The sequence below is a fragment of the Gopherus evgoodei genome, chromosome 10, assembly GCF_007399415.2.
Source record: "Gopherus evgoodei ecotype Sinaloan lineage chromosome 10, rGopEvg1_v1.p, whole genome shotgun sequence".
Lineage (NCBI taxonomy): Eukaryota > Metazoa > Chordata > Testudines > Testudinidae > Gopherus > Gopherus evgoodei.
This window is the reverse complement of record NC_044331.1, coordinates 65,800,643-65,827,386: the sequence shown is the minus strand read 5'-3', so window position 1 is coordinate 65,827,386 and position 26,744 is coordinate 65,800,643. Positions and strand designations below refer to the sequence as shown.

Below are 26,744 nucleotides of genomic sequence, written 5' to 3'. Positions count from 1 at the left end.
TCTATTCTGAAAAAAGTAAGCCATGTAAATGGCTGCTAACAAAATCCAGAACTGTTCTACACATTACTACAAAATAGAATGTAGTCATGTTTTATTTAGACTCTTAGAAAGTTTTGTTTTAAAATCAATATTTAAACAAATGATAATTTTATGTAAATATATCTTTCTGTAAGTAAAATTTTGGAGGTCAATATTCTCGTTCACCATAAGTCTGAGTTTTACTATATTTTCATCTTTTGTGTTTTATACAGCAACAAAAGGTTGGGTTATTTTGTCACTTGGTTTCTGAGACTGTGCAAATACCCTTTCCTTTCAGTCCGATTTGTTATCACAAAATATCATACAACTTGAGACAGTTTAGTAGTTTCTGCTTGAGTGGGATAGTAGGAGCGTTGCAGGACACAGCTCTGGAGCAGAGCTGTATATGAATTGCTTGTGTGCACTGTTTCTAATTTAAATTACTTCTATTAATCCATTACTTTTATGAGCACTTTTCATTCATCCAAACAATTAAACCGACAACAGTATTGTTTGAATTACTACACTATTGGTCCCTTATCACCCACCTTTCTCAAATACAGGATATAAAGTTTGAATTGAAATGTGTGATCAAAGTAGATGCCAGTATCTGCATTACAATTGCAAAGTAACCTGGTTGATATGAGTCAGGCTGAGATTTTTATGTGTTGTAACAGCATTTGTCTGTCTGTCATTAATGTTACTGTCCAAACTACTGCATCAACAATATTATGCATTAATTAGGAAATGCATATTTTTGATTTTACAGGAACTGTATACATGGATATGAAACTATATTGTTAATCTTTTCAATACAGAGAGAAATGTCTTCATCTGGGGAGATTTGTTCTCTTCTATCTAACATTTTGGTTGTATGTCTTTCAGGTGGCAGAAATGCATGGGGAGCTTATAGAATTCAATGAGCGACTGCACCGTGCTTTGATGGCTAAAGAAGCTCTTGTATCCCAAATGAGGCAGGAACTCATTGATTTGAGAGGGCCAGTAAGTGTGTGTATTTCACAGCTTGCTTATTCTCTAATTTTCAAAATATACCACAGCGTAATAGTTTTAGAAGTGTTTCCCATTGTAAAGGTCACTTAAAATAAAATTCCTATTGTTTTATAAAGAATAATCTGGTTAATAATGCATCTGTTAGTAACTCATGACCTCTAGTCTCTTTCTTTGTTGTTTATCTCGTTTTTAGCAGTATTCGTTACCAGAAGTTGAAAAAGAATAGTAAAATTAAATTGATATTTGAACCAAGAACTCATAAATTGTCCTTTATCTTTATTACTAATCTGAATTTTTTATATTAAAAAGTTGGCACAATATATTTAGAGTAAATATAAGTGGTAGTTTTTCAAGTAGTGGGTTACATGTATTACCTGTAAATGTTCAGATGTCTATAGTCAATGTATTCTGAAAATACTTTGCAATGTTCCTAGGGCAATTCAGTTTCTCAAAGATAAGCTAAGGACTTTTGGAAAGAATATAAAGGCAAAGTATTTCAGGCATGGAGTGATAAATGTAAATAATTATGTTATATACTAGGCATGGATGTCCTGATAAATACATCAGTGTCCTAAAATTGCTTCATGATTACATGAAAGCAACTGTTCTGAACAGCACTGGCTCCTAGAGTGAACCTTTCAAAGTACAAACAGGAGTCAAACAGAGCTGTATCTTTGCTCCAACCATGTTTGTGGTTTTTATTGCCGTCATTCTTTACCTAATTGCTGGGAAGTTTACAGCCGGCATTGAAATCATTTACAGAATGGATGGAAAGCTGTTCACGCTTAGCAGGCTGAAAGCTAAGAATAAGATTTCTACAACATCTATTGTGGAACTTCAGTATGCTGATAACAATGCAATCTTTTCCGCACTCTGAGAAAGATCTTCAAACTATCTTGAATGTGATTGCCGATGCTTACGTATGTCTTGTTTCACTTCTTAATATTAAGAAACTAATTACTCTATCAGCCCTCTCCAAATGAGGTATTACATGCCCATCTATCAACAAAATCAATGGAGCGCACTGGAGAATGTCGATCATTTCCTCTACCTTGGAAGTCATCTTTCATCCAAGGCACATATTGATGCAGAAATTCAACATTGCCTGAGCTGTGCCGGTGTAGCTTTTTCTCATTTATGGCACAGGGTTTTTGAAGATCATGACATTCGAACAGACAACAAGATTCTTGTTTATCAAGCTGTTATTCTCCCAACACTGTTGTATGGTCCAAAACTTGGACAACATATAGACACCACTTGAAAGTCCTTGAGAGGCACCATCAACGCTGCCTTCGTAAGATTTCGAAGATCAAATGGGATGACAGGCGCATCAATATTAGTGTTCTGGAAGAGGCAAAGACCAGCAGTATCGAGGCAATAATCATCTGTCAGCAATTCCGTTGGACTGGTCATGTCCGGATGCCAGATCATTGCCTCCCAAAACAGGTCCTGTTCTCTCAGCTGAAAGAAGGGTAACGTGAGTGGACAATGGAAGCATTATAAGGACATGCTGAAGGACAGCCTAAGAAAATGTAATATTGACATTGACACTTGGGAGGCACTTGCCCAGGATCGCTTAAAATGGAGTGAAGTCCTATGTGATGATCCCCTGCGTTTTGAACTTGCTCACTTACAAGCTGAAGAGACCAAGAGGCGCAGGAGGAAGGAGACACTGACTTCCAGTCATGTCAACAGCCTCCTACTGAGCCTGAAAACATCTGCCCTCATTGTAATAGAACTTGTGGTTCAAGAATTGGCCTTATTAGCCATCTGAGGACCCATAACTCCCATGAACGATCATCATACTCTGTAACAGGTGATCATCCATCATCATCATACTAGGCAATTGAAATAAAAGATGCTAAGGCATTAGAGACAATGTGTTGAGTTTCTCAAACAAAAAAGGGCAGGATAAAAAGGAAAACATAAATGAGGCAAACACAATTTATGGGAAGTTCCATAGCTTCACCTTCACATTGTCTAGGTATACTGGAAGAGGGGCAGGAGACACTTGTTATGAATTTTAATCAGGCCGCAACTTTATTATATAGATGTCTGGGACTACACTGCAGGCATATTCATGTTTATTCAAATCAGTTCTCTGGGGCTTTCACCAGCCTCCCTTTGTTTCCATCCAGTTCCCCCAGCCGACCCATGGCTTGGACCTTACCATCCACCACCATCGTAAGAGGGTTAAGGTGGGCTATGAGAATGGGGGGATGGGGAATCAGAGGAGTCCCCAACCCCCTCCCCCATTCTGTTCCTTTATCCAGTACCTCCTTTTCAGTCCTTTACCAGGCCATTTATCTTTAACAGGCTGCCTTCCCTATGGAGTACCTGCAGTGGACATCCGTCCAACCTTACAAAATAAATTGTGACATATGGCCTACCACCTTTTTCTTCTCACCAGAAAAGGTCCTCCCTCACACTTGCTGTGTGGAAGGCGAAAAAACCTCACGCCACCAAAGCCAATTCAAATGGTGTGGGAAAAATTCCTTCCCAGCCCCCCTTTAAAAGGAGTGACTAGCGTAATGCCCACAGCAAGTCCTAACCTAGCCTGCCATTCGGCTCCACTAGGGGAGGGTGGGTGCTAGCTTCCTCGCTGCATGGAACAAAGAGACTTGCCCCACCCAGGTTTCGTACCTTTATGCCCTTTGGACTTTAGATTCGGGGGTGGAGGGGCAGGGCGGGGAGGGTGAGTCATTGCTGCAAAGCTGACCAACAAGCACCTTTTTTACAGCAGTTTTTGACCTCCTTCCTCCCTCCCCCATAAAGCAGAGCTGTCCTTCCTGGGTAAACCCCAAACAAACTCTACCCCATCTTAGTTGTGATGCAGTCATTAGCAGCAACTACTGGGCTGTACTCGCCACGTCCCCCTACACAGTCTCTGAATTCTACCTCCCTCACCAGCTATGGTTCCTCAGCTCCCAATTCTCTGAATCCTCTTTCTACATAGTCTATCTCCACTCTGCATTATAAGGCTGTATTTCCACTCCCAGACTCCAGAATGCTCTGTTACTGGTTTCTTCCTCCTGACTATCTAACCCTCCTTTCTTTCTCCCACTCCCAAATTGACTCAACTCTCTCTGCTTCTATCCCATTCAGCACATTACACTACTTTTCAAGGTCTCTTCCCAGTAGCAGATATGTCCCTTTGAAATAGGGCTTTCAGGGTCTTCTCGCATCATCTGCATGGGAGGCTGTTTTCCATGGAGGAAGAGAAAACTGTGCCTTTCTTCTCCTTTACAGAATTTCATTCTTTCAGGCTGGTTGCTTGCTCAGATCTTGGTGTGGTAAACATTAAGCTCTATGTGTAGTGTTCTTCATGTACCATATATTATGCAAACCACATGAAGGTAATAATAGCTGGACCAAATTCTACTCTTATGTATTGCTGTGTTGTTAAAATCTGGAGGGTTCTTCTTTTGAGTGATGGTTGCTATTGTATTCCATTAAGGGTTACACATGTGCATCATGTCCCTGGAGTCTGAGAATTTGAAAATAGTGTCCACTGGTCCCCCTATGTGCCCTGGCTTGTGTCGTGCTTTCATCTGAGACGATAAAGGGTGGGTTGGACTGACCATGCCTCCTGTTCCTCCTCACCGCCACATGGTCCGGGTCAGAACTTTCAGTGCCCTTGTTTCTGACACACCTTTAAATACACAGTTGTTCATAGCTTTTAGAATTTGACTTTTATAGTAGTTTTACCGGTTTTATTATAGTTTTATCATAGTTTTTAGTAATTAGTGTGGATAGATTGAGGGTTTGTTTCTCTATCCTCTCCTTCCCCATACCCACATGTGAGTACGGGACTATGCCCCCCAGCTGAGGGATCTCATGCCCAATACATCAGCCTGAAATAATGAGGAGCATTCCTCTTGCTACTGAGTCTGAATCTGGCTCCAGGGGAACCACACCTATGGACCCCATGCCGGGGTCTAGTTGGGAGGTAAGGACGTTTACCCCTAAGGCTAATGTACTGGCAACCTACACCTGCCTCCCCATTGATGGCCCCTTCTAGTAGGTGCTTGGATCAGTTGGGTGGAGGAGGAACCCTTAGCCTGGCTCCAAGAGTGCTTCTAGAACCAGTGAGATTTCCCTCTTCTTCTCCAGAAGAGACAGTGACTAGTGTCCCCTTCAGCTCCGGATGACTTCAGGTATTTCCAAGAACTGCTGCACAGAGTCATGGGGGAATGCCACTTTCCCCTAGAGGAAATCCAAGACACCAAGCAGAAGCTCCTGGATATCCTCCATTCCTTGGCACCAACTAAGGTTGTATTGCCTATTAATGATGCCATCCTCGAGCCTGCCAAGACAGTATGGCATGCACACCTACCCCAAAGGGGCAGAAAGACACTATTACGTTCTGGCTAAGGGGTCTGAGTTTCTCATCTCAGTTCCTCTCTCCAAACTTCCTGGTTGTTTAAGCAAGGAATGAGCCAGATAACAGCACCCTCGCTCTACACCATCTGACAAGGAAGACATGAATTTGGATCTTTTGAGGTGTAAGGTCTTTTCCTCAGCCAGCCTCCAATTTAGGGTTATGAACAATGAGGTGTTAGTAAACAAATATGACTTCCTGAATTACAGCAAATTTGAGAAATTTGCTGATAGCCTTCTACGACAGGATCAGATTCATTTTCCAGCGCTCACTGAGGAAGAGAAGCTGGTAGCAAGAACAGCGCTCCAACTGGCAGTGGATGCAGATCCTCCAGGACCATGGCTACAGCCATAATTATGCTTAGGGAATCTTGGCCCACTCCTCTGGCTTCCCTAGTGAGGTGCAGAACACTATCAAAGAGCTCTCCTTCGATGAATCCCATCTATTTAATCAAAAGACTGATGAATTGCTACATACCATCAAGGACTCCAGAGCCACCCTTCACTTGCATCTACACTGCTACCCCAAAGTGTAAATTCTACCGCCCACCACCCACCCAACACCATAGATTCCCCCAATTCTGCCCTCAGAGACCTTATGAGTAAGGCTGCGTGTCTGTCGTGGAGGTCGTGGAAGTCACGGATTCCATGACTTTCCCTGACCTCTATGACTTCTGCAGTGGTGGCTGCGGCAGCAGCAGTTTGGCTGTGGGAGGTGGCTCAGGGTTGGTGCCAGAGGATTGGGGTGTGGGGCCACGCTTACCTGGGGAGGGGAGAAGAGCTCCCTGGAAGTAGCCAGCATGTCCCTGCAGCTCCTAGGTGAAGGGGCCAGCGGGCTCTGTGTGCTGCTGCCCCTGCCTACAGGCATGGCACCCACGGCTTTCATTGGCTGTGGTTCCCTGCCAGTGGGACCTGCAGAGCTGGCAGTCATGGCGGGACAGCGCATAAAGCCCCCCTGGCCTTCTCTCCCCTGAGGAACTGCAGGGACATGCCAGCCACTTCCAGGGAGCTTGTCCATGACTTTTTCTAAAAATATATGTGACTAAAATGTAGCCTTACTTAGGAGCCACCAAGGAAGTGACAGAAAACCTAAAGATCCTGCCTTCCAGGACGCCCTTCACAGGTTCCACCTCACAGCTTCAATCTCTGACTAAGAGCCTCAAGGGCAGCCAATCATATTGCTAACCACCTCACAAGCACCCTGCCCCCTTTTTGGATCATTTAACACTCTTTTCCCAAGCTAGGAGTGCAATAACAATGGAGAAATGAGTTCTGAACATCATCCACCATGCTATATGATCTAATTTATTATGCTACCTCCTCTAAAATCCCCCTCCATATCCCTTCTCAGGGACCACTCTCATGACAGCATTCTCACCCCAGAACTGAATTCCTTGCTACAGTGGTAGACCATGTTCCCCCAGAATATCAAGGAACGGGGTTCTATTTGACTTACTTCGTCATACCTAAGAAGAAAGGCGGGTGGAGACCAGTCTTTGACCGCTATCATCTCAGTCGCCTCATCCACACACTCAAGTTGGCAGCTATTATCCCATCCATACAAAAATATATGATTTATTGCTCTCGATATGTAGGACACCTATTTTCACATCAGTATCCATCTGGCTCACATATGCTTCCTGCGATTCATAGTCAGCACCCACCATTTCCAATACAGGGTACTCCCTTTTGGAATAGCTACCTCTTCCAGAGTCTTCACCAAAGACTTCTCTATTGTAGTAGCTTATATCAGATGTCTTGGAGTCCCGGGGTTTCCATATCTCGACATCTGGCTCCTAGGTGCACAGTCCAGGCTTGAAGCCCAAGTTTCAACCTCCATGTTATTCGATGTTGAGAAATCGATCGTAGACCCCACACAATCCCTGGATTTGATAGCGGCCACCATCAGTTGAGTCACAGCATGGACCTGCTTACCAAGGAACAGGTTCCAGGCAATGAGAGTAATCATAACTCTCATTGTCAACAATCCTTATGTACCAACCAGGACTTGCCTTCTTGGCCATTGCCTTCATGTACATACGTAACTGCTTTTGCTCAACTCCACCTTCACTGCCTCCAGATGTGACTCTAGACAGTTTACTCACCAAAATATCACCCCATAGACCTTATGGACAGTCCCTGCCACGGTATTGTCATCCCTTGAGTGGTGGGCAGATCCATGTCATGTTTGCATAGGGGTTCCCTCCTTTCCAGACAAGATGATCATCACCTATGCATCCCTCGTAGGCTAGGAAGCACACATGGACGATCACGTGACACAGGGAATGTGGTCTCGAGAACCCAGGATGCACATCAATATCCTGGAACTCTGAACTGTAAGGAAAGTATGCTGATCTTTTCTTCCATTCATCCATTCCCATCTTGTTCTCATCATGACAGAAAACACCACCGTTATTTTCTACATCAACAAACAGGAGCATGAGATCTACTGCTTTATGTGCAGAAGCAGTCAATCTCTGGAATTGTGAAGTATCAGAGGGGTAGCCATGTTAGTCTGGATCTGTAAAAGCAGCAAAGAGTCCTGTGGCACCTTATAGACTAACAGACGTATTGGCGCATGAGCTCTCATGGGTGAATACCCACTTCGTCGGATGACATGCATCCGATGAAGTGGGTATTCACCCACGAAAGCTCATGCTCCAATACGTCTGTTAGTCTATTAGGTGCCACAGGACTCTTTGCTGCTCTCTGAATTGGTGCAACACTTACCGTAAGAACATAAGAACAGCCATACTGGGTTAGACCAAAGGTTATCTAGTCTAGTTTTGTTGTTCTTTTCTGAACCTTTTCCAATTCCAGTACATATATTTTGAGATGGGGTGACCACATCTGCACACAGTATTCAAGATATGGGCATACCATGGATTTATATAGAGGCAATATCATATTTTTTATCTTATCTATCCCTTTCTTAATGATTCCCAACATTTTGACTATTACTGCACATTGAGTGGATGTTTTCAGAGAATTATCCACAATGACACCAAGATCTCTTTCTTGAGTGCAAACAGCTAATTTAGACACCATACTTTTATATGTATAATTGAGATTATGTTTTCCAATGTGCATTACAATGTGCATTGCTTTGTGCTTATCAGCATTAGCTTTCGTGGGTAAAAAACCTCACTCAGCTTATGCCCAGATAAACCTGTTAGTCTTTAAGGTGCCACCGGGCTCCTTGTTGTTTTTGCGGATACAGACTGACACGGCTACCTCCTGATACTTTATCAACAGGGCTGGCTCCAGGCCACAGTGCGCCAAGCGCGTGCTTGGGACGGCATGTCGCGGGGGGCGCTCCGCTGGTTGCCGGGAGGCCGGCAGGTGGCTCCAGTGGACCTCCCACAGGCGTGCCTGCGGAGGGTCCACTGGTCCCGCGGCTCCGGTGGAGTATCCGCAGGCACACCTGCAGGAGGTCCACTGGAGCCGCAGGAGCGGCAAGCGGCAGAGCGCCCCCTGTGGCGTGCCGCAGTGCTTCGGGCGGTGAAATGGGTAGAGCCGGCCCTGTTTATCAACACTGAATTTCATCTGCCATTTTGTTGCCCAGTCACCCAGCTTTATGAGACCAGATACTCTTGTCCGTAGCCTGTATTCCCGGGACACAGAATGTGCTCAGAGCTTCATTCAGCAGACATTTTGTGATTGACCACAAGTGGGAACTTCACAATTCGATAGTACATGACATTTTCACCTGATGGGGGATTCCAACAAGAGATCTCTTCACCTCACATATAAACAGCAAATGCATCCCCTACTGCTCCAGGGAAGGTCTCAGCCACCAGTCTTAGGGCAACGTGCGCCTACTCTCCTGTGCCCAACAAAAGAGAATTCCACCAGAATCAGCTGGAATCCTCTTCCTCTCGGACTGCATTCTGTCTCTGAATGTCTCACCTTCAACTCTTTGCAAGTCCTCTTGGTGACAGTTAGCGCATTCCACCCTCCTGTGGAAGATCACTCTTTCTTTACATATTTGCGAACTGCTAGGTTTTGGGTCTCCTCAGAACCGTCCCACCTGTCCAACCCCTCAGACCTCAATGGAACCTGAACCTAGTTCTAGCCATACTAATGAAACCATCCTTTGAACTGTTGCCATCATGCTCTATTTCCCTCCCTTCCATGAAAGTCACCTTCTGAATTGCTATTGCTTCCGCAAGAAGGATTGGCGAACTTAGAGCTATTCTGACAGACCCACCTTTCACAATTTTCCACGAAGCTAGTCTCCCTGCACCTGCATCCCAAGTTCTTATCAAAGATAATTTCTCAGTTTCATATCAGTCAACCCATTCACTTATCTGTTTTCTTCCCAAAGCCACACATGTACAAAGGAATGCTGACTCTATTCCTTAGACTGCCAAAGAGCTTTAGCCCTATACCTATGGAGAATGAAACCTATCAGGAAGTCCCCCAGACTGTTTGTTGCAGTAGCAGAAAGACTCAGGGGACAGGCCATCTCCACCCAAAGAATCTCAAATGGATTTTGGGTTGCATCAAACTGTGCTACCAATTATCAGGTCTGCCTCCCCATACCAGGGTGTGAGCTTGCTCCACAACAGCTTCTGCCATGGCCTCCCTCCAGGATGTGCCACCCCAGGACATATGTAAGGCGGCCATGTGAAGTTCTGTGAACACCTTTGCAATGCATGGTGCTTTAGTGCAGGACTTGGCAACCGACAACTCCCTTGGCACTGCAGTTTTCCACACAACCATTCTGTCTTCATCCTCGCACCCTCTTGCGACTTAGGTACTGCTTGTTAATCATCCTCAGTGGAATATAATAGGGACCATCACTCAAAGAAGAAGAGGAGGTTACTTACCTGTAATTGGAGGTTCTTTGAGCTGTGTGATTCCTGTCTGTATTTGGCGGACGCTGTTTTCAAATTCTCCCACTCTGGGAGCTTGATACCAATGTATAACCTTCAGTGGAATATAGATAGGGATCAGACATCTCAAAGAACCTTCAGTTACAGATAAGTAATTTCCTTTTTTTTTGTTTTTGTAATTAAATGATATAGAAAATATTTTGAACTGAAGTCTAGGCAACCCATTCTAACACAAGATAATCTCTCTGTGGAGAGAACAAATTTACATTAATGTTGCAGAAAACAGCCTGTGAAACCTGTGTATGCTAGATTGCTTACACACTGGAGGACAGACAGGCAGACCTTTAGACTTTCTAGGCATCTGAGCATTCTAAACATCTCAGTTAGACTCTAAGTATCATGAATTGTGTAGCTCCTACCTTTCAGATCTGCACGTTGTATTGGTGAATAAACAACTGAGTGGGATTTGTTTCCTTCAAAACAATTTTAGAGAAAGTTATTTGGGAGGATCATTTTGTCAGCATAAGTGCTGCTGAGGTGGGATGTCTGCAAGAGCTTTGAGGATGCTGTACATTGTTGTTTTCTGTTTTTGAGCTGCTGCCTACACTGTTTTGAGATGCTTGCCTATGTTGCTTCTGAGAGCCATGGGTGGGTGGCAGTTCCTGCTGCTTTTATATTTTCCCTCAGCTATTGCTTTCTTTTGGACTTTCATGTTTGGAAGAGAAGGCTGATCTGGGGTTTGTGCTGGCTGAAGAGGGTAGTGAGAAAGGGTGTTTTTTAAATATTGTTGGGATTTATTGGTGGGGTTATGTCGTCTGTTGAGCTAACATTTGATTCTTCCTATTGAGTCCTATAGTGGTGTTTCAGTTGTGCCTCCCCCTCTGGGGCAGAGGGAGGCCAAACCGCCTCACTATATCACCGGGATCACGGCCTCGTGTAAAGGGAATTAGCAGAGTAGGCGTTCTCGTCCCACCTTTGTAACAGGGTGGAACTCCAAACAGTCAATAGGACCTAAGCCCTCAGGCAGGGCTGGGCTAATGAGTAGCCTGTCTGCTCTAGCCCTTAGGCAGGGCTGAACTAATGAATAGTCTATGAGCTCTAATCTTTAGGCAAGGGAGAGCTAGCAAGCAGTCTTTGGTGGGAAGGCTGCCACTCAGGGGAACGCGGCTGATTTTGGCAACTACGGTGGTTGTGTTGACGATGGTCATGAGGCGCAGTTCCTGGCCTATCCCAGGTAAAGTAGGCCTCGGTCCAGGACCTTCCCTTTGATGAGAACGGTCTCTTTACTGAGCAGACTGATGCAAGTCTGCACGGACTGAAGGACACTCAGGCTACCCTTCGCTCACTAGCTCAGGATACATCTCAGTTGACGAGCAAGTAGTTCTGGCTGCTGCCAGGGCCTTGGCAGTTTCAACAGGGGCCCACAAGGAGAAGGGATAGAGACACAAGTTTTAGTCGTTGCCGCCCTTCGTCTTCCTGCTCTCCTGCACCACTGGGGCCAGAAGTGCTCATTTTGAGGGTGTGCTCAAGAGCAAGGCTCCACCCAACTTCTGGGATCCGTCTCGTTCTTTCCTCAACTATCTTCATCCCCACCATTTGGCCTAGTCACGGGTCACCTCGAACTGGTGGATGTTAGAGTTTTAACTCTGGGATACACCCTGTAATTCTTGATTGTTCCCTCCACCCCCTTCCCTGTCTCTCTTCATAGACCCTTCTCAGGAGCAACTCCTCGTTCAGGAGGTCAAGAATCTCATAAAACTGGAGACTGTGGAGGAGGTCCCGCAGGATATGAGAGGAAAAGGGTTTTACTCTCGTTATTTCCTAATCCTGAAAGCAAAAGGCAGCCGAAGACCCATTCTGGAGCTGCAGTGCCTCAATAAGTCTCTCAAAAAGTTGACGTTCTTCATAGTATCCTTGGCTTCCATCATTCCCTTCCTGGATCCGGGAGACCAGTACGCTTCCCTTGATCTGAAGGATGCTTATTTCCATATCTCCATCTTCCAAGATCACAGACAATTCCTCCGTTTTTATGGTGGGCAGGCGCCATTTCCAGTTCACGGCACTGCCCTTTGGTCTCTCGTCTGCCCCAATGGTCTGCCCGTATCTCGATGATTGGCTCACCAAGGACAGATCTTGGGAACAGGTGCAGGGGAGCCTCGATCTGATTCATTCCACCTGCCACAACCTGCCTGTTGATAAACGAAAAGAAATCGACTTTAAGTACAATAGATAGAGTTCATGGTTCGGTTCTTGACTCCACATGAGGCAGAGCCTTCCTTCCAGAGGCGTGTTTCCAGGACCTGAGTTCCCATGTGAAAAACACACCTGCTCACCACTGCCCACACCTGCCTGCGGTTGTTAGGCTATGTGGTCTGGCATGCCCGGTTCCATCTCTGGCCACTGCAAGCATGGTTGGCGTTGGTCTACATCTCCAACAGACACTATCTAGACTGGGTAATCACGGTGCTGGTTCACATCCGATTGTCCCTGGATTCATGGTTGAGCCCCGAATTGGAGTTGGAGGAAGTTCCCTTCATGGCCTGATTCCTGTCGCTGATCCTAGTTTTCGATGCCTCAGACCTGGACAGGGGAGACCATCTAAGTGAGCTCAGCACGCAAGGCCGCTGATCATGGGATGATCTGTCCCTCCATGTAAACATTAGGGAGCTCAAAGTGGTTTGCCTGGCCTGACAGGTTTTCTGCCCCACCTCATGGGCAAACTGGTGCAGGTTCTGTCACTCAGTACACTGCAATGTGTTACGTCAAAAGGCAGGGTGATTCCAGGTTACTGGCCCTTTGCCAAGAAGCACTCCACCTTTGGGACATCTGTGTGCAGCACAACTTCCCATCTGGTAGCCACACATCTGCCCAGGACCAGGAATGCTTTGGCAGATCACCTCAGCAGGACCTTCTCGTCTTGCCACGAGTGGTCATTCCATCTGGTGGTGGTCAGTGTGATCCCCCAGAGGTGGGGGACTCCGCACATGGACTTGTTCGTGTCTCATCAGAACATGAAATGCCAGGTGTTCTGCTTGTTCTGGGGATTGGACAGGGGCTCCCTGTTAAACACTTTTCTGCTTCTGTGGTCAGGGGCTCTGATGTATGCTTTCCCACCGCTGCCACTAATCCACAAGGTCCTTATGAAGATCGAACAGGACAAGGCAAAGGTGATGCTGATAGCCCCTGCGTGGCCTCAGCAGTACTGATTGACCTTTCAGTATCTGCCCCACTTCAGCTGTCTCCTTGGCTGGACCTGCTGTCCCAGAAACGTGGCAGTCTTCTGCATCCGAATCTGTCAGTGCTGCACTTCATAGCATGGCTTCTGCCTGGCTAAATGCAGAAGAATGGAAATGCTTGGCCCATGTCCAACAGGTCTTGTTGGGTAGCAGGAAGCACTCCACCAGAGTGACCTACCTGGCCAAGTGGAAGAAGTTCATGTGCTGGACCTCGGACCAGGGGTATTCAAGCTTAGCAGGCCTCGCTGCAAGTGATCCTGGACTATCTTTTGCACCTCAAGCTCCAGTGTTTGGCCTTGTCATCAATCAAAATCCACTTTGCCATTATTTTGGCCTTCCAACCTCCACTCTAAGTCAGATCAGTCTTCACTCATGACATGATGGTCCGGTTTTTGAAAGGTCTGGAGCACCTCTACCCGCACATGAAGGATGCTGTCCCTCCTTGGGACCTGAAACTTGTGCTGTCGGCGCTCATGGGTCCTCCCTTCCAGCCTCTGGCTTACTGCTCCCTTCTCCTCCTCTCCTGGAAAGTTTCTTTCCTGGTCTCAATAATGTCTGCCCATAGGGTCTCTGAGATCAGGGCGCTTACTTCAGAACCATCCTATATGGCATTCTACAAGTACAAAGGCCAACTGCAGCTGCACCCAGTGTTCTTGCCCAAGGTAGTTTCACAGCTTCATAACAGCAAAGATGTATACTTACCAGTCTCCTTTCCAAAACCTTATAAATCAGAAAAGGAGCACAGATTGCACGCCCTGGACATCGAGAGGGCACTTGCCTTACACTGACAGGACTAAGCCGTTTTGCAAAGTCAACGCAGATATTCGTTGTGGTGGTGGACCGAATGAAAGGTCACTCAGTGTCTGCTCAGAGGATTTTATTGTGGATTATGGCCTGCATCCATTAATTTAAATTGCTGAAGTGAATTCCATCTCTTAACAGAGTTTAAGTTGATTAGTTTACTAAAACTGTTCCGTTAGACAAACATCTGTTTTGAATAATAATAAAAATTGACAGGCAAATTTTAAGAGACTCAGGCCATGTCTACATCTAAAATTTTGCAGCGCTGGTTGTTACAGCTGTATTAGTACAGCTGTATAGGGCCAGCGCTGCAGAGTGGCCACACTTACAGCAACCAGCGCTGCAAGTGGTGTTAGATGTGGCCACACGGCAGCGCTGTTGGGCGGCTTCAATGGGGGTTCGGGGAACGAGAGAGCAAACCGGGAAAGGAGACCAGCTTCGCCGCGGTTTGCTCTCGCGTTCCCAGAACCACCCAGCAAACCTCAGGGAAGGAGACCTGCTTGTTCGGGGAATGCGAGAGCAAACCGGGAAAGGAGACCAGCTTCGCTGCGGTTTGCTCTCGCGTTCCCCGAACCACCCTGCAAACCGCAGGGAAGGAGACCTGCTTGCTCGGGGGTTCGGGGAACGAGAGAGCAAACCGGGAAAGGAGACCAGCTTCGCCGCGGTTTGCTCTCGCGTTCCCCGAACCACCCTGCAAACCGCAGGGAAGGAGACCTGCTTGCTCGGGGGTTCGGGGAACGAGAGAGCAAACCGGGAAAGGAGACCAGCTTCGCCGCGGTTTGCTCTCGCGTTCCCGGAACCACCCAGCAAACCTCAGGGAAAGAGACCTGCTTGCTCGGGGTTCGGGGAACGCGAGAGCAAGCCGGGGAAGGAGACCAGCTTGATTACCAGAGGCTTCCTCAGGTATGCTGGGATACCTGCTTATTCCACGGAGGTCAAGAAAAGCGCTGGTAAGTGTCTATACTTGATCACCAGCGCTGGATCACCAGCGCTGGATCCTCTACACCCGAGACAAAACGGGAGTACGGCCAGCGCTGCAAACAGGGAGTTGCAGCGCTGGTGGTGCCCTGCAGATGTGTACACCTCCTAAGTTGCAGCGCTGTAACTCCCTCACCAGCGCTGCAACTTTCTGATGTAGACAAGCCCTGAGAGATATTCAGATCAGTTGGAATAATGTAGCATGGAAGACAAGCTAGCACATTTAAAAATAGTTTTACTCATGAGGAAAGCAACTCACATTGCATTCTCAGTACTAATGAAATGAGATTGTTATTCATTTGTGTGTATATGGCTTCTTAATGACCAAAACTTCTTCAGCAATTTTGGTAGTTTAATTAAGGCAAACTCATTTGCCAAGTTTCTTCTGATAAAGAGCTCTTACTGGATCTCAGTGACTCAGCTAGTTTACCATGCACAGTCAGGGGTGCTGTTCTCAAATGATGAAAGGAACCATATGTACTTGTTGGAAGTATTGCTTCTGGCACATTGGGAAGGACACACTGATAATATACTGTGCAAAAAAGGCAACAGGCTATTTGTTAAATATGTGAAAGCATATAGAACAGGTTATCCTTAGAAAACCTAATTGTTATCTTGCTTATTGGGTCTCTGAAGCAATCCCTTTCTGGGCTTGTGGCCTACATCCATAGGGAGGACTCCAGTCTTAATTCTCTCTTCCCTGACCTGCTGCTCATTCACGCCCAAGAACTGGACCATCCCCCAAGATATTCTCACCTGCGAAAATGGTCATGCTCCCCTTTCCACTCTTTATATGCCAACTGTCTGGGCCTTGCAATTACTTTCAGGGTTTTGAAGGTAAATCTTCTCCTTTCATTCTCTATATATACCGGCTGTTGTTTAACAGAGCTTTTCCATCTGCCTGTGAAGGGATTTCTCCAGTTAGATTGTAATCCTAGTTATGCATCTGTGATCAGGACAAGCCTGGGAAATTTTAGGTGATTGACATGTGCAATCAACTGATTTCCACCCAAATGGCAGAGTTGCCACAAATTCCTGATCACATTCATGCAGTCACCAAAGTGTGGTCTGCACCCATGCTTTAATTTATTTTTCCCTCCTCCACCTTATTACCACAGTCCAGGATATCTACATCCTTTTGGACTTACAAACTGTAAACCTCTGACTTAGCAATCGGAGGGGGGAGGTGTTGGGGGTGTTGGTTGGCCTGTCTGTCCCCTTGTAAGTCTGATAGCAAATGTATGTGTCTCAAGAGATGGTATATGGAGCCTTTCATCTCTAGCTCTTCAGCTTGACTACTACCCAGTTTGGAACTGACACAAAGTTATTAAATTGATAATGTTGTAAATGGGTAGGTATTTACATAAAATTCACTCTCAGGTTTGTCCCTAACTGCCATGATTGATAGAGATCTCAGCAAAGGAGATATTGAATGAATAGGCAGAGGAGATCCCTTGCCACTAGAGATGATTACTTCGGGTCTGGATTGATGGAAGGTTTGTACAGACAGAAAGCACTATGGTGAGAAGGTTTGTGTAGATGTTTCTAGTGTGTATCTGTCCAGAGAATTTTGCCTCCAAGGCTGTCAGTCCAGCACCTTCCTGTCACTAAAATGATAAAAGAAGATAATACATTTAAAAATCCAAACTAGAAAGACAGGAAAAATGTTTTGCATTTTACAAAGCCCCAAATAGGAGAAGGGAGTGTCATTTACTGTATGTTTGTATAGCACCTGCCATAATGAGGTCCTATTTTGGTTGGCCTCTAGATGCTACTGCAATATAATGTTGAATAAGAAACACCTACTTTGTCTTTCTGGCAGGTTATAAATATTAGCATAGTGTGTAAGTGTTCTCCTAGATTTCCACTGTGGCATTTTATGAAATTAATACAAATGATTTCAACTGTGAAGCATCTTTAAAATGTCAATGATACATACCGTCTCTAGCTTAAAGAATTAATTTAAAAATGTATTTTTCCAGTCACCCAGTTATTCTGACATCAGGTGTTTTAAAAAAAAAATCTAGCTTTGGTGGGAATCTGAATAATATTTTTTTTTAAGTTACACATCAGTGTGGTGTCTAAAATATTCATGGTTTTACCAAAAAATATTTTAAATGTGACATATTGAAAATATCCTGTTTACCTTAAATGCTGTTTGGAACAACTAGATATTAAAAAGCTTTTTCTCCAGCCACACATGTAAATATTGAAAATATTACCTATTTTTAAAATTGGGATAGACTGTTTTTCTTCCTGTAGATCCAAAGCAAATCATAAGATTTCCAGCTGTGAGGAAAATTGCCCCCTCCCCCTTTTTAGAAGAAACACAAAAAGCTTGTTTGCATTGAAGTTTTGAAAGTGTTTTATTTTTAATATTTTCTGATTTTTTTTTTCTGTCATCAACATACTACATTTAATATTCAGACTCTGTTGGGCAATTTATGCTGTTCTTAATTTTTATTTTTTTTAAAATATGTCCTAAATATATACTGAATGTTGCCTTTGAAAGTGTAGAATGAAATGGCTATATAAACAGTACTCATAAACTATTTGGCATCAGAGCTGATATACAGCCAATGAAGTGTAGCCACCCCAGGAACGGAAGGCTGCTTCCATTCTGCTAGGACACCATGCAACAGCTTCCAGCTAATGTTACTCAATTTTTTTCCAGGTGATTTTGTGTAAACTTGTAGCAAATGTTGTTACTGACTTTGTATGTAGTATATAGGTCACTGGGTTATCACGTGACATTGCATGACACAACTGTAAGTTTCAAAGTACACAATATTTTAAAGTCAGTCACTTTTCACAAAACTGAATGATTTAAGTGATTATATCAAGGCAAATAAACCTCTTTGAAAATGAAATCAAGATTAATTGATCCAGTGCTAGTACAAATCTAGTGATGATGATCTACCGTGTTGTTCGGGTGTGGGAAAAATCTCCCAGCATATGCTCTATATTAATTTAGCACCAAATTCTGCCACTCTTAATCATATAGAACATTGTGCCATTCCCAGAACAGGGTAATTCTGAGTGTGAGTATGAGTAATAGATTCTGGCCCTCAGTGAGCAGTGTTTGTTTTGCATGAAACTTTAATTTAGAGAAATCATTTTCTGTACACACTGTGTCCAGCAGCCTATTTATTATAAAAGTTAAATTGGGCAAAGTATTCATTCATTAAATTCCAGGTATCCTGCACTTTATTCATGAAGGGGGACCTGATTGTCTGCTGCCCTGCTCCTTGCAAAGTTACTTTCACTAGTATAACGTTCAAAACTCTACTGTTCTGATTTGGTGGAATTTACAGTCACATTGTGCATTGTAAATAACTGCACAATGGATTTGTCTAGACTAGAGTTTGTGGTTTTGTAGTAATTCAAGATAATTGAATGGTCAGTTGTGTCAAGTTAATTAGCACAATTGTAAATGCTAGTGGTGGACCAAGTAAGGAGTCATGAGTGGAGTCTTATGTTTGTAGCAGAACGATCATCAGAATGCAACCGAGGAAGATTAGAATCAGCTTTTCATTCAGAGAGGAGAAAGAAATGTTCTGGGCGGGATGTCAATATTATGAATATACTAAGTCAGTCTGCACTCCAGTAAACTGTAAGATAAAGCAAATCTGTTTGAGAGTAGATATGACACTTTTTTCAGTTAATGAAGATGACATTTAGAAGACTATTATATATGCTATCACACTGACAACTCATGACACTTCCCCCTCAAATTGACATCATTTGCAGTATACCCAAAATGTAAATGAATAAGTCACAATAAGGTGCATCATTTATTTATATATTCATTTTGTGGGTAAGTGATAAAACCAAGTCATGGTGAAGAACTCTGTGAAAGAATACGCTCTGATAAGTATTTTACTCCTTGTTGCGGTTTAACAGTGAAAACTGAACCTCATCAACTGTAGTAGGTAGAATCATAGAAAAGGAGGGCTGAAAGGGACCTCAAGAGGTCATCAAGTTCAGTACCCTGCTCTGAAGCAGGACCAAGTAACCCTACCATCCCTGACAGGTGTTTGTCCAACATGTTCTTAAGAACCTCCAGTGATGGGGATTCCACAACCTCATTTGGAATCTTATTCCAGAGCTAAACTACCCTTATAGTTAGAAAGTTTTTCCTAATATCTAACCTAAATCTCCCTTGCTGCAGATTAAGCCCATTACTTCTTGCCCTACTTCAGTGGAAATGAAGAACAGTCGATCCCTGCCTTCTTTATAACAGCCTTTAACATATTTGAAGACTGTTATTAGGTTCCCCCTCAGTCTTCGTTTCTTGAGACTAAATCCCCCTCAGTCTTAGTTTCTCAAGACTAAAGATTCAGTTGTTGTTTTTTTAACCTTTCCTCATAGGTCAATGTTTTCTAAACCTTTTGTCATTTTGGTTGCTCAGCTCTGGACTCTCTCCAATTTGTCCGCATATTAGTATGACACCCAAAACTGGACAAGTACTCCAGCTGAGACCTCACCAGTTGTAAGCAGAGTGGGACCATTACTACCTGTGTCTTACATAGGACATTCCCGGTACTATGCCCCAAAATGATAGCAGCATTTTTTGGAACTGTCTTACATTGTTGACTCATGTTCAATTTGTGATCCAGTATAGCCCTCAGATTCATTTTTTATAGTACTACCATCTAGCCACTTCCCCCATTTTGAAGATGTTCATTTGATTTTTCCTTCCTAATTGTAGTACTTTTAACTTTATTGAATTTCATCTTGTTGATTTCAGATCAGTTCTCTAATTTGTCAAGATTGTTTTGCATTCTAATCCTGCCCTCCAAAATGATTGCAACCCCTCCCAGCTTGGTGTCATTTGCAGATTTTATAAGCATACTCTTCTCTCCATTATCCAAGTCATTAATGAAAATATTGAATAGTACCGAGCCCGGGACTGACCCTTGCAGGGTCCCACTAGATATACCCTCTCAGTTTGAGAGTGAACTGTTGATAACTACTCTTGGTGTATGATCTTTCCGCCAGTTGGGCGCCCACCTGATAGTAACTTCATCTAGATTGTATTATGAAATTGTCATGTAGGAGTCTTATCGAAAGCGTTACTAAAATCAAGATACATCACATGTACAGCTTCCCCCCATCCACTGGGACAGTAACCCTGTCAAAGTAGGAAATTAGGTTACTTTGGCATGATTTTCTTTTTTAACTAATCCATGATGGCTGTTCCTTATAACACTGTTATTCTCTAGGTGCTTACAAATTGTTTAATAATTTGTTCCAGTAGCTTTTCCGGTATCAAAGTTAGGCTGATGGATCTGTAATTCTCTGGATCCCCTTTGTTCCCTTTTTTAAAGATAGGTACAGTACTATGTTTGCCCTTCTCCCAGTCCTCTGGAACTTCACCTGCCTTCCTTGAGTTCTCAAAGGTAATTGCTAATGGTTCTGAGATTGCTTCAGTTGCTAAATACCTTAGCATGAATTTCATCAGGCCCTGCTGGCTTGAATACATCTAACTTATCTAAATACTCTTTAACCTGTTCTTTCCCTATTTCAGCTTGTGTTCTTTCCTCCTTGTTGTTAATATTGTGTTGAGTATCTGGCCACCATTAACCTTTTTAGTGATGGCTGAAGCAAAATGGGCAATTAAACACCTCAGCTAGATGTAATCCTAAAAATATAGTGTGCATGCTCAGTTAGCGATAAATGACCATACCTCCAGGCTGACAGTGTTGATTATTTTATCCTATTTTACATCTAAAGAAAGATGTTTCAGAAGTTGTTCATGCTTTGAGATTTCTCTCAAGCAGACACACCTATTTTAAACATTTTGCAGGTCAAAGAGAAGACTCCATTTTGGTTTTTGATAATTTTGCCTATTTCCAAAATTTTTTTGTCCCCATCTTCTTAATCAATGGCTGTTTATGAAGTCTGAAGATAGACGCAGTTTGTGTTCATTTTAGAAATCTGATGGGCTAGGACTTTATGGTTTTGGTCAATATTATAACATTAGTTCAGTAAAGAAAAATAATTCCTGACGGAGGCATATACTCTGGTTGCTGATGCACAGTGTTTGTAGTAGATGCAAACCAGCTTTCTCGCTAGCAGCTGATCCTGCTCCTGCCATGGGTATCATTCTTTTCTATACAGAAAAGGAGCAGGAGCAGAATCATCTGCTGAGGGAAAGTTGGTTTGCATTTTTATATATAAATAAAATAATGCTGGGACTGAATCCCTATCCTACTCTTGAAGCAGCTTATATTTGTGATAATTAGCAGCTGGACGTGCTGCTTAACCATAAGGTCATCTTAGCTTTGGGACAAATCCTGTGTTTTTATTTAATAGTATTGAATGGTTGGCTTCTTTGTCTCTTGCAAATTCTTACAGTTAATGTCATATGAGAGATGCTATTTTTATTTTAAAATTCAGTTGAGTAAAAGATTATTTTTCATTGAGAAAAATAAAAGATCTGCTAGAAATAATTTTTCATTACACTTATTACAGAATGTTTTTTAAATTGAGAATTTTCATTGTTTTTCATCATTCATCTTACATTCTGGTGCTTTATCACAGTTTCATATGAACAGTATAACCTTATTACATGTTACTTGAACTCAGTGATGTTATTAAACTGCTTGGAAAAACAACATAAAAACTTTCTGCTTATAATAACACCAATGAACAGTCTCACTATCAAAATACCCTAAGGAAAAGGTGTGCTTTGCACTGTGCCCCATAAATATAACAAATCCAGGCTTTGGTGAACCAAAGGAATAGAGGGGTGAGTTCTGAAGCTAAAGCTTAGATTTAACCGTGGAAATTTTAATTTAAATACAAGGAGAGGGGAAGTGGAAATGCTATGTAGGCTAACAAGGATGCCTGATCTTACAACCACTAACAGTATTACAGCTGAAATATAGCAAAGGATATTCATTTATCAGGTTATTCAATCAACAGAGCATTTCTTAGGTTTAATTATGAATAGTAGTATTATGAATTATGAATAGTAGAATTAGCAGCATGATTACATGGGGATGAAAGCATGGGCTCAGGTGATAGATTGGCTTTCATAACCTATTGTGGGACTCCACTGTTTCATAACTGCTAGTTGCTCAGTGTCACCAGATCATGGAGATTAAATGTCAATTTTTGCTGTATGATTTGGTGTATTTAAATTTTTATATAATGTTGTATATGAGCCAAACAGCTTTCTTACCATTTGTATCTTTTTCTGCTTCTTCACCTGCAGTTGTCTAGAATCCTTTTTTTACTCTACCTGTTTCCTTTCCTGCAGCTTTTCTTCCTCATCTCTTTTCTCTATTGCCTTAAATTCCCCCCCACTCTCGTTTCCCCCCTGTGCTCACTGGAAACTGTCTGCATAGAATCTGCCATCAAGCCTGGGGTTCTGTTTCATTTGCTGACATCTATTGGTATATACCACTTTGCATTATTGATTCAAATAATTATATTTGGAGATTTTTAAATTTTGAAAATTTGCATTTAAAAAATAACTATGAACACACTGTTATTCGATGGACGTATGATGGAAATAACTTGCACCAGGAGCTGCTTCCAATATATTTTTTGGCTGTCTTTGTTTTGTTTTTCCCCAGCTGTTGACATTACATGAAAGTTCTGAGCATAGACATGTAATAACTGTGCTGTTTGTTGTAAAGCTTACCTTTGTGTGAAATATCTGATTTGTCATATGAGAGACTGCGGATACCCTAAGGTTCTAAATGTTCATGGATAATCCTCTTTAGTCTAACATAGACAAACACAGAACAATTTATAAAACATACACATGGAGAGAAGACATGAAGTGATTGTGATCGGTTGGGCCCTTTTGGGTGTCACCTGCTGTGCTGGGATGCCACTGAGTCAGCCCATTCTGCCAGCCTGGGTCCCCTTCCAGCCAAGCACACAGGCAGGGCCACACCCAGCTGCACAGAGAAACAGAGATCCGCTCTGGAAAAATTCAGCCTTAAGGTGCCCACTCCTTTTATGGAGTATAAACCCGAGGGTTTTATGAAATTCGCCCTCTCCCTCAATGTGGACATTGAGGGAGAAAAGCACAACTTCTCCCACCCTCCCCACTTCCCCCAGTTAGAAATTACATAAACTGGGTTATATTATAAACAAGAAATACGTTTATTAACTATGTAAGGTGAATTTTAAGTGAATATAAGAGATAACAGAACAAAGCAGATTACTGACCAAGTAAAGCAAAACACGCAAGCTAAACTCAATATACTTAAGAAACAGGTTACAAAATGTAAATTCTCACCCTAAATGTTATTTTAGGCAGGTTGCAAAGTTTCTGTGGTTCAGAGTTGCAGTTATATTCCTTTTCAGACTGGACCGCTCCGCCTCCCCCAGCTTCCCTTCAGGTAGCTTTAGCAGTCTTTCTTCTTGGGCAGACAGGCCATAGGGAGGAGGAGTTCCTTTTGCCTTCCCCCCCCCCCCTTAAATAGGATTCACATAAAGCGGGAATCCTGTTTCTCAAACTTGCCCTACCCTTCCCCCCCCCACTTGCAGTGGAAAGTTACAAGAAGTCCCAGGTAATGTTTAGTATCAGGTGACAAGACCACCTGACTCTGTAGTATCACAGCGTCCATGAGTCAATGGCAGTGTGGAGTGTCCGCAGGAAGGCCAAGCCTTTTCACAGTTAATTGTCCTCGCTGATGGGCCATCAGCCCTTTCTGGCTTTTCCATTGTTCCATTGTAGGTATCATCCAAAGTAGCATAGTTGAAATACAGATACATAGTCAATATTCCTAACTTCAAATACAGAAATGATACAAATTAGATAATGACGTTCAGTAAATGATAACCTCTCCAATGATATCTTACAAGACCCATCATGCATAAAGTACATCTCAGTTATGCCATATTCATATCATAAGCATATTTTCATAAATAATATGGAGTGAAACCATGATGCCATGAAGTAATTTGTATCTTCTCATTGTCCTTTTGCATAGCTGATCCAAGGGTGCCGGAACAATTAGTATAGTGGGGGTGCTGAGTGCCATTGAACCAAACTGTAAATCCTGGATATGATGGAAACCACTTCAAGCCAAGAGGTACAGCAGCACCACTAGTTCCAGCACCTATGAGCTCATCCTTAGAATGGAGATTCCCATCTCTGCACATATCATCCCCAGTTGCTTAGGTTTGGCAAAAAGTGAGGTGGCCTCTGGCAATCAAGACCTCATTCCCCTATCCTTCATGTAACCGTGCAACTTTCTGGTTCAGGAAGAGGCAGAGATATTCTCCCATCACACTTGCCTCTGCATTGTCTTGTGTAGGAAGGGACTGTCTCTGGGACTGCCCAGGAATTGGAGGGTGTTTCAAATCCTGCCAGTGTGTCTGCTCAGAGGAACTAATGGCTGCTTGCCTTGAGGGAGCTTCTCTCATCTTCCTGCCCCTGGATAGTTTGATCCAATTTAGAGAGAACATCTATCAGCCATAAAGGCTGATTTAAGTCAGGGAATCACAGTTCTCACTGGGATCAGGGAGTTGCTAGTCACCACAGTTCGGGACAGGAAGGAATTTTTCCATGCTTAGCCAGATTAAGATGTGAGGTAATGTTGTTTTGGTGTTGAAAAGTAGAGTATGGTGTTGGAGTTTTAACTATGCTGCAGGCATTGTCTTTAAACCCCAGTGTCCAAGAAGGATACTGAATCTGCCATATCAAATACCCAAAGCGGCAGGAAATTCACAGACCCGCTCCCGCAATAAGCACTGAAGTATTTATACTGTGGTTGTTTCCAAGCTAAAAGCACTCTATATGTCACCCAAGATTCAACCCACGAGTCTGCACCTGTTTCTTATCTTGTTTTTCTGTATCATCCAGTACCTTCCTTATCTTTGCTGTGCATACCACATTCCAGGTGTCAGTGGGCCATGGAAGCACTTCCTGGGAGTACCCGGACATACTATTCATATATCTGATTTCTGACATGTATCTGATTGTGCCAAGAGTTAAATCAACTGTTGCAGAATGTTAGGGGGGCATATACATTAGCTTGGGTGAATAGGAGTAAACAGCATTCAGTGAAAAACATAATACAATTCATAGTTGTGCAACTTAGCATAACTACTCAGCATTTATATCTGATATGCGTACAAGATTAATATTATATGCCATACCCCTAACAAATATATACATTTGCTAACACTAGTCTTCTCCTAATATTACCTGGATTCAATTTTGTGTGTACAGAGCTGCTTTTAACAGTCACTTTTTTTTGTTTTTAAATTTGCCAAATAATTTTTCTTCGATATTTATTAATAGAAGAAAATAATCATTAAAGGCAGGCCAAATGGCAGCTGTTATCATGGTAAAAGCTGAAGACTGATTGGAAGCCTGGCAAAGAGTGAAGTGGGAAGGTTACAATAATATTGCATGCCTACTTTGTTTCGTTATGTGTAGTACTAGCCTTTTCTAGAGATCTAAAAGAAAAACTCCAGAGAGGGAATTTGTGCAGAGTCCATTACACTTTTTTTGAAGGATAAATCCAGGACTCAGGAAACAACCTGAGTAAGAGGTTTCTGTGCTGTTAAGTTTCTCACAAGCTGCAAAAGAGAATCCTCCCCCAAAGCTATGGAGTAGAAGCAGAGCTTCTTTGGCTCTGGTGCATTGGGAAGGAATAGCCACATGATGGCTGCTAAGATAGGATGCCACATAATGTCAGATTCACCAAACCAGCTCCACTCAGGCACACAACTTTTCCTGTCTGCATATTGGAGACGTGTGAGTCCCTGTGTAGCTGGTCTGGTCTGGCATATAGCAGGTACAGACACACTGTGTTAGGGTGACCAGATATCCCAGTTTTATAGGGACAGTCTGGATATTCAGGGCTTTGTCTTATATAGGTGCCTATTACCCCTCAACCCCTGTCCCAATTTTTTACGCTTGCTATCTGGTCACCGTACACTGTGTTGAGGTCTCAGCATCCTGCTTCCTTCCTTCTGCAGCAGAACCACACCAGTTCCACTGGGTAATGGCCTCTGCACCAGAATATAGGGGGTGAAGGGCACCATTTATCTATTAAATTCTAATTAATTATTTTTCTCAGAAATGCATGCTTTTATATGACTTGGAATTAGTGTTGATTTTGGTAAAGTTAATAATCATGATTTTTTTTGATGATGTCAGGTCCCTGGGGATTTGAGTCAGACATCTGAAGACCAGAGTTTGTCAGATTTTGAAATGTAAGTGTTGTATCTTTATACTATCTGTGTGGGAGTGGGGAACAAATGATCAAATCTAATACATTGCTTTCTCTACTTAATTTCTAATAAGTGAATCACCAGATAGGGTATTCTCTTATTGGAAATAATACAGCTAACTTTCAGAATCTTTGTCCTATTTAGTTTTTTTTTAAATAAATCTTGGGACAGAAGGAATTCAGTTTTATGCTGCATCTGAACCATCCTTTGGGAGCTTGTTTTGGTTTTCAGTTGGATCTTTTAGTCCGCTAATGGTTCAGCAGCAGTCGTG

At 43.1% G+C, this 26,744-nt stretch overlaps 1 protein-coding gene across 1 annotated transcript in view; it reads left to right on the top strand.

The window, feature by feature from the left end:
* Positions 1-26,744, top strand: part of SNX29 (sorting nexin 29) — a 472,917-nt gene that overhangs the window by 231,690 nt on the left and 214,483 nt on the right. Inside the window, exons 17-18 of the mRNA XM_030578064.1 lie at positions 904-1,020; positions 26,400-26,455. Of these exons, the coding sequence (XP_030433924.1) occupies positions 904-1,020; positions 26,400-26,455 (173 nt within the window). The remainder of the gene's footprint in view (positions 1-903; positions 1,021-26,399; positions 26,456-26,744) is intronic.